The 8,401-nt window shown below is 41.0% G+C and overlaps 1 protein-coding gene across 1 annotated transcript in view; it reads left to right on the top strand.

Annotated features, from left to right (window-relative positions):
* The window catches only part of cenpf (centromere protein F), a 33,550-nt gene that overhangs the window by 23,866 nt on the left and 1,283 nt on the right, over window positions 1-8,401 (top strand). Inside the window, exons 29-38 of the mRNA XM_016670350.1 lie at window positions 170-375; window positions 1,509-1,727; window positions 1,883-2,026; window positions 2,801-2,990; window positions 3,077-3,174; window positions 3,545-3,586; window positions 5,750-6,637; window positions 6,778-6,907; window positions 7,290-7,985; window positions 8,095-8,204. Coding sequence (XP_016525836.1) covers window positions 170-375; window positions 1,509-1,727; window positions 1,883-2,026; window positions 2,801-2,990; window positions 3,077-3,174; window positions 3,545-3,586; window positions 5,750-6,637; window positions 6,778-6,907; window positions 7,290-7,985; window positions 8,095-8,204 — 2,723 coding nt within the window. The remainder of the gene's footprint in view (window positions 1-169; window positions 376-1,508; window positions 1,728-1,882; window positions 2,027-2,800; window positions 2,991-3,076; window positions 3,175-3,544; window positions 3,587-5,749; window positions 6,638-6,777; window positions 6,908-7,289; window positions 7,986-8,094; window positions 8,205-8,401) is intronic.

Raw genomic sequence — 8,401 nt, 5'->3', positions numbered from 1 at the left:
CCCTAAAACCGCTCATTCTGAAAATAATTGACCAGACTATAATTTCATTATCTAACAATGATTATATGTAAAAAATGTAATTAAAATGTTTTGTAGGCCTGTCCTGTTCAAGGAAGCAGGTTTGACGATGCATTCCAGGCATTGAGGAGAGTTTGTTCTGGTTCTGCAGGCGGATGGGATGAGAAGTTCCTTCAGCAGGAGAGCGAGTTGAAGAGGGTCCGCTCTGAAAAAGCAAACCTGGAGCAGCACATCCTGGGAATGGAGTCTGAACTGGAGAGCATGCAGGCAGAAAGCTGCAGGCTTACGGAGGAGCTGGAGACCCAGAGGAAGACTTATTCAGGACGGATACAGCAGATAGAAGCTCTCCTTTCGGAGGTCAGCGCCCTGATTTAAATAAATTCACCTGTCTGCATCAACGGATGTTTCAATAGTCTGGTGTTTAGGTCCTTCCAGGTTTGGACGACCACAGAGAAAAATCTAATGAAAAATGTTCTTGTCTCCAGATTTTCTCTAATTTTGTCATCCATTAGTCCATCGTTTGTTTTCTCTTTGTCCAACATCACATCATCCATCCACTTTTCATTTCCTGTGATCATTTACATAATTCTTCTAGTTGTCCATCTATTTACCATCCTTCTCCAGGCTCTCATCCATCTATTTAATATTTTCATCCATTTCTCAGCTGGAAACACTAATTGACTTAAGGAACATCACTGATGATGGAGCCTTGTGTTGCTAATTATTAGCAGTGCAGGTTGGATGGTATCAGCTTCTTAAGCATGTCTCAATTTAGAGCTGCAAATTATTTTGGTAATCAATTATTCTGCCAATCCGTTAACAGGACAAAAATGATCAGATTCTGCAGAATTTTAATGTCTTTTTTTATACAATATTAAAATTACACTAAAAGATACAAATAAGCAAATAATTCTTAAATAAGAAAATAAACATTTTACTGCCTGAAATGCAACAACATAACATTCCTTTAGTGTATTTTTGATAATTTGTAGCAAATGAAGCATCTGCAGCTAAAAAATACTTAAATAATGTGAAAAGCTCGGCCACTTCTGCTTGACTTAACATCAATACAGGGTGGGGGTAACCTGGAGATTATTATCCTTGTTGTTGGAAAGCAAAAGGTGTTTAAAATTAGGTGTGTTTTTTTGTTTTGTTTTTTACAGAATATGAACCAGGTGAAGCTAAAAATGCCACTTGAGGAGATCTAGGTAGATCATATTTACAAAAGAAGAGTTTTATTTATTTTTTAATCTTAAATGCAAAATGTATTTATTTTTACAGCTTCGGCTCAATTACTGCTCTGACTAGCCTGTTTTTTTAAGTCTGTATTCTCCAGTTGACGATTAATCAATTACTAAATTAGTTGGCGATGATTTCACCAATCGAGTAATCACGTTTAGTCCGATTAATCGTTTCAGCCCTTCTTGAATTGTGAGCGTCCCGATCAGGTTTCCAGCAGTTAATCTTTGCCAGTGTTTGTTTTTCTCCAGACGACCCAGCTGAGAGCCGAACTCGTGTCGTGCTCTGAAGACCGAGATGAGTTGAGTCAGTCTTTAGGTCATTGGAGGGACAAAGTTCACGGTTTGGAGAAGACAAACCTGGAGACCAGAAATTTAATCTCCATCCTGGAGGAAGACATCCGGGTCGGAAGGAAGGAGTACGAAAGTCTGCAAAGCGGCATGGAGAGAGTGAAGGCAGAGAGGGAGCAGGTAATGAACACATTTTAGGATCCTTGGGGTAAATTTATCTAAAGATCCATGTTAAAACCACAATTAAATAGAGATGTTTGTTTAATTGTAAAAACTTAATGAACTGTTTGTATTTATAGTTGTAATATCTGATTTCTGTCTCTTTTTTTGTCAAGTTTTTGCAGCAGGTTGTGGTTCTGGAAGAGGCAATTTCTAAGCATAACAGGGAGAAGGAGGGGCTGCTGAGCCACCTCCACGAGATGGAAGAAGATCACACGTCTACCAACCAAAACACCGAGTCCATGGCCGGAAAAATCCAGGTGAGTTCAGAGCAAACCTTTCAGTCAGTGGGGAGAAAATCTGACATCCACGCCTCTGCAGGTGTTTCCAAGGTGCAGAAAGTCTTTGATTTTTGTATAAAATCATTGAAGTGCCTGATATTCAAAATGCACAGTTTTATAATAAAGTTCAATGTAAAGTAACATTTACATTTGAAACCAGATATTTTCACATATCTAATAAAAAGACAAATTTTCTCACTGTCTGGAGTTAAATCAGACTAAACTTACCTTTCGAAGCCGCTGCTTTCAATTAAAATTACCAAAATTATTTCTATTTGAATAATGCAAAAAATAAAAAAAGTTTTTCTTGTAACTTTCTTAAGCATTTAATTTGAGCAACACAATTTGTTGGGATGTTTCAATGTGATGATTATTTATTATTGTTAATGACTCAATGACTTACTCATATGTGTAATTAAAATAAATGTTAGCTTATATTTTATATGTTAAATTGAAATTTTGGATTTTTTTGTGAGTGTTTTGTTCAGTCCGGTGTATAAGGCGTGAGACATTTCAAAACATAAAATTTTGGCACATTTTAATTTACCTTTTCCCTTCTGTTGAATCTATTAAGACATTAATAACAGTAATTAATAATATCACATAATAGTGAATTGAAACTGTATTTTTTACATTTATTTGAATAGTTTTTATCTCCAAAATGTGCTGGAAAAGTTAAAAAACTTACCTTAAAATTGCTTGAACTTCACTGTGGGGAAAGTGTCCAAACTTCCTGGTTTGTTTGCTGTTTAGGCTTTAGAGGGAGAAGTGCGTCGCCTCTCCCAGTCTCTGGAGTCGTCGCTGCTGGAGAAAGGAGAAATCGCATCTCGGCTGAACTCCACTCAGGAGGAAGTCCGGCAGATGAGGACGGGCATCGAGAAGCTCCAGGTCCGCATCGAGTCAGACGAGAGGAAGAAGAAGAACATGGGAGAGCTGCTCAAAGGTACCGACTATGTGTTCACAAAGAACGACCAGCTGCTGTTTTTATTTGCGAGTTTTTGGTCTAAACGCGTCTTTGTGTGTCTGCAGCTGCTCAGAGGAAGTCCGACTCGCTGCAGGATCGCATCGATGCGCTGGAGCGAGAAAAAGACGAATTTGAGCAAAATCTAGAGGAGGCCGTGTTGCAGGTGGATATAACGGCGAATATGTAGAGCCTTGAAAGATGTTTATGTTGAATATTTATTAATTTGTTTACATTTTTCCATAAACAAACACAAACTTCACTGGAATTTATGTGACGTAATGCGGAGCTAAAAGAAAAGGATGCATAGTTTTATTTTTGTATAGTTTATGCATTTAGTCAATATTAAAGTATCAACATGCGTCTGATAAACTAATCACTAATCCACACTTTTCAGATATAAAAAATGTTAAATTATTTTCCTTCCATGTTTTTATTTTTCACCCTTTTTGTCACATCAAGTCGTAATAAAGTCATTTTGAGGTTGTACGGTGACAGAACGTTGTTAAAAAGCTGAACTTTATCGTCTCCAACAGGCCGAAGCGGCAAAAGCTGAGCTGGAAGAGGAGAGGAGTAAGGTAACAGAAACACTCCAACGCGTTTGTTTTTCCCTCCATTGTTGAATCACAGCTGCTGTTTTTACTGTTTGCTATTTATTTACACAGGAACAGAAACTGTACAGTTCATTATCTCTAAAAGGAGAAATCCACGGCACCAAGTTAGAGCAAAAATATGCTAATTTCCTCCTGGACAGGTTGATGTAATAAAGTTTGATTTAACAAACTGTTAAATGAAGAAAGGCCAGGATAATAATTAATTACATCCAGTTTTATTAAAACCAGTCCTACGTTTTGGGACGGATCACCCATTTCTGGAGGATCTGATCCCAAAGAGACAAAACGTAAAGCTGCAGTACGTAACTTTTATAAAAATAAATGTTTTATTTACATATTAAAACTTTCACCATGTCGTGACAGTTTGAGACAGATGATCTGTGAAGAGATCTACTGTTGACCAGAAACAACCAATCAGAACCTGTAGGCTGGTCTTAGCGCTGTCAATCATTTCATGTATTTAGTGCTAAATTTGCTAATGGTGGAGAAACGACTGAAAGCTGTTTTAGAAATCACCAACTACAGGGTTTCCCCCAGTGTATTATAAGCCTGGTGGCCGCCATGCTTTACTAGCCCCGCCGCCAGGCTAAGCGTTGCTTGTTTACGTCTCTAGGGCGGGGGGGGATGTTGTTTTTTTGTTTTTAAAGCCAGGCTGCAAGCGTCCCTTTTGCTCTTAGCATTTCACTAGCAGAGCAGATTTATCCTTAAGGATAGGTTTATAGTTTATGCATTTAAACTCGACAGCTGGCGCTTCTGCGCTTTGCCTCGCGCGCTGCCGCTGCTTTACCTCAGCGGGATCGCGCGTGCCTCCTTTCACTCAAACTGGACACAGACTGACCTGTATGGATATTTACATAAACCTACTGTGAGGAATTATGATCCTTTGGAGAACTCTAGGTAAGAGTTTAAAACCCTCTGCGTTAGCTCTGGTTGTGCAGCTCAATGTGAACCGCAGGAATAACTTGTAGCGAATTCAGAGGCGCGTTGTGGAGCGGTGAGAACGATTTATCTTTGTGAACGAACAATTATATGCGATGTTTACATCTACGTAGTGCAGCAGATTACCTCATCATGCAGGGCCGGTCCAAGGCTGTATGAGGCCTGGAGCAGAATCTGACTTGGGGGGCCCCTTTTGTTGCTAAAAATATCAGCACCTCTAACAGCTTCTGTGTTAGATTTAGTGAAATATGGGAGAAGGGAGTAGTTTAACTGGCCAGCCTAAAAAGCAATAAGTTATAGTCGCAGTTTACTAATTTGTATTTGTAAATTCAAAGACTAAACTCACAGCATCATATTGTTGCTATGGTAACAAAACAATCTAACTATGAATATTTTTCTTTGAAGTTTTACAAAGTAAACTTACCAGCTCCTTAAAATCTTGTATTTAAATGTTAAACAATTTAAAATCATTTAATTTATCTATGCCTAAACAATTGAATAAAATTTAACAAGATTGATAATCTCAATAAACAAGTGTTACATTTATGTATCTGTGGTCGGTTTTAAAATATTAGCGTCTATCGGGCCCCTTAAGCCCTGGGGGCCTGATGGAGCTGCTGATTTAATTTGGATTAAACAGAAGTGCAAATTTGTTGTTTTTAGACTAGTTGTGGGTTTAAATAACATTTCACTCAAGATCTTTTCCCGTAACATATAATTACACAGTAATACTTTTACATTTCCTGTCAACTTAACATCTTTTAATGTAAAAACATGGTGGACCGGCGGTGGACCAACTCGATGGCCCGACCGTCGGGCTTAGCAAGTTTTCTGGGGGAAACCCTGAACTACAATAACTCTTTGACAAATTTGGATTATATTAGTTACATTTAATTTCCCTTTGGGATAAATAAAGTATTTTTTGAATTAAACGCCATCATCAGTGTCCATGCTAACTAGGCTGAGCTTTCATGAAAAAGTACTTGTTGTATAGGCAGATAAATCAACTTGACAGGCTGTGCTAGCAGCGCCACAAACACAAGAAACTAATGTTTGCATAAAATATCAGACTTTCAAAGTTTAAAGGATTATATGATAGTCTGTATTTCTTGTAAAGAACATTTAAGACACTTTTATTCAATGTGAATGTTTCTCCTGGTTGCTTTTCCACTCTGTTCATTATTTTAGGTGGAGGAAGAGAAGAAAGAGCTGAATGAGAAACTGACTGAGCTGTCCGCCGCTCTGGACACTCTGAGATCTGAGAAAGCTCATTTAGAGAGAGAGCTGGACATGAAAAATGTAGAGATAGAGGAGCTGAAGGCAGCTACGGACAAACTGGAACAGGGTTTGGAGAAAGCAGAGGTGGACAGAAGACAAGAAGAAGACAGACAGAGACAAAGACTGGAGGAGCTGGAGAAATGGACGAGAGAGGAAGCAGAGAGACAAAGTGTGCGAGTCGGAGACCTTCAGGGCCAGCTGACGGAGTCGGAAAGGGAAAACAACGACCTCAGGACAACTATTGAGTCTTTAGGGGAAGAAATAAAGGATCTTAAAACACTTGCTCAAGCTAAAGAGGAAGAAATCCTCACTTTGGAGAAGGAGAAAGAGAATAAGGCAGAATCATTCGCAGCAGAGAAGAAACAATTAGAGGAAAGAAATGAACAGCTAGAACAGGAGAGAGACGAGCTTCAGTCTGCTCTGGTGTCTGTGAGCCAAGAGAAAGCAAAGGCAGATCAGGAGAAAACAGAGTTGGAAGAGAAGAGAGTAAAGCTTCAGTCCAAGATCTCGTTGGTAGAAACGGAGAAACAGAACCTCCAACAAACCGTCTCCTCACTGGAGCAGGAAAAGCTGAGGTTAGAGGCAGAAACTGAGGAGTTGCAATCCTCACTGTTGATGATGGAAGAGGAGAAGAACAACCTGTCTTCAGCTCTTTCTCTGCTGGAGGAAGAGAAGCAGCAGGCAACAGAGGAGAAGGAGAGGCTCACACAGGAACATGAGGCTCTCCAGAAAACAGTCGCCTCCATGGAAGAAGAACTGGAGACACGCAAACGATCCATGACCCAGATCAGTGAGCAGGTATGCTGGAGCATCAGGCCGAAACATGTCCCGTCTGGTGCAGAGGGACAAAAAATGTCCTGTCCTTCTACATCTTCAAAGTCCTAAACTGGTCTAAAATGAATGTGCTTCATATGCAATATTCTCTTCTCTGCATCCAGGTCTCTGAATTAACATCCAGCTTGGCTCGTCTGACGAAAGAGAGAGACTCTGCTCTGAGCAAAATTAACCTCTGGATGAAGGCCTGCAAACAGCTGGAGCAGGAGAAGCAGAACATCCTAAGCAGCTCAGGTGTGATCCACCAGCAGATTATTACAAACTGTAACTCATATTTATTAAAGAATCAATGACTTAAACTCATATTTTGTATTTAAAGGTTTGTTGTAAGTTAGTTTTGTCTTATTTCAAGCATACTAAGATATTTGCTCTAGAAACTGGACAAAAACTACTTGGTAAGATTTTGTATTTTTCCAGTGAATCTAAAACAGAATTTTGTGTTTTCATTAGCTGTAAGCCAGAACATCAAAATGAACTGAAATACACATTTAGCATCTTGATCTATACAAGTTTGACTTTTTGCATTAAATGAAACTGTAATTCAAGGAGAAGCGGCTAAAAATGAATTTGATGTAAACTTACCTGATGCATCGTGTGTAAATGTCTCTTGTGTCAGAAGGAGGAAGGAGCAGTGAGGAGTTGCAGGCTGAGGCGACCCAGCTGAGGTCGGAGGCAGAGGTCAGGAGGAAAGAAGTGGAAGAACTGAAAACCGCCCTGGAGAAAAAAACGGCAGAGGCTGAGGAAAGACGACAAGAACTGAAGCAAAAGGAGGGAGAGGTGAAGGAGCGAGCGGCTGCTCTGGAGGGAGTGAGAGCGGAGAAGGAAAGGGAGCTGGAGGAGATCAGGAAGGAGCTGGACGAGGTTAACGCGCTTCTGGAGGAGAAGAGCACCGAGGCCGACGAGAGCATGGAGAAATACTGCAGTCTGATGGTTAAGGTCCACAAGCTGGAGGAGAGCAACGACGCGCTGAAGACCCGACTGGAGCAGCTCGCTGCCAGCCAGCCTGCAAATGAAGCCAAGGCCCCTCCTGAAACCCACCGGCGTTCAGCGAGGAAGTCCTCCTCCAGACACCAGGAAGAAAAAATGAGTGAAAACACGGAGAATGTGGTTCCCACGACAACGGCGAGCTCTCCGCAGGGATCGTCTCCGGGGAAACGGGGTCATAAGGAAATCAGCGACAGAGACGGCGCCCAGGAGGCTCTGCACAACCTGACGAAGAAACTGAAAGCCAACACCGCGACGCCCAGAGGAAGAGGAGAACAGGACGACGAAGAGTTCAGACCAGAGGGCCTGCCTGACCTGGTGCAGAAAGGTCAGTGAGGGGATCTGGTGGATCACTGGGAGAAAACCAGTAAATCATTACACAGGATGCAGCAAAGATCCACGTTTTTGTGTTTTATTTCATTGTTTTTAACTCTCAGGGTTTGCTGATATCCCCCTGGGGGAGGCCAGTCCGTACATCATCCGGAGGACCACCGGGAGGCGCTGCAGTCCTTGGCTGGCTGCAAGGCAGACTCAGCCGGCCGTCAAGGTGAGCAGCTCTTCATCCACACGCCTCTTCCTCACCCACACAGCGCTGTTTTCCTCCATTTTATTTATTCAGAAAAGCTTATTTGTTTTCTATCCAGCAAAATAAAATGTAAACATAGTTTTTTGTTTTTTTATTCTGACCCGTTTGTGGCCTGTAGGTCGGACTCTGCTGCTTTCAGTGCACAGCACCAAGCTGTT

Source organism: Poecilia formosa, unplaced genomic scaffold, assembly GCF_000485575.1.
Source record: "Poecilia formosa unplaced genomic scaffold, Poecilia_formosa-5.1.2 Scaffold33, whole genome shotgun sequence".
Classification (NCBI taxonomy): Eukaryota; Metazoa; Chordata; class Actinopteri; order Cyprinodontiformes; family Poeciliidae; genus Poecilia; species Poecilia formosa.
The sequence above is the reverse complement of the archived record's forward strand: the minus strand, read 5'-3'. Positions and strand labels throughout refer to the sequence as shown.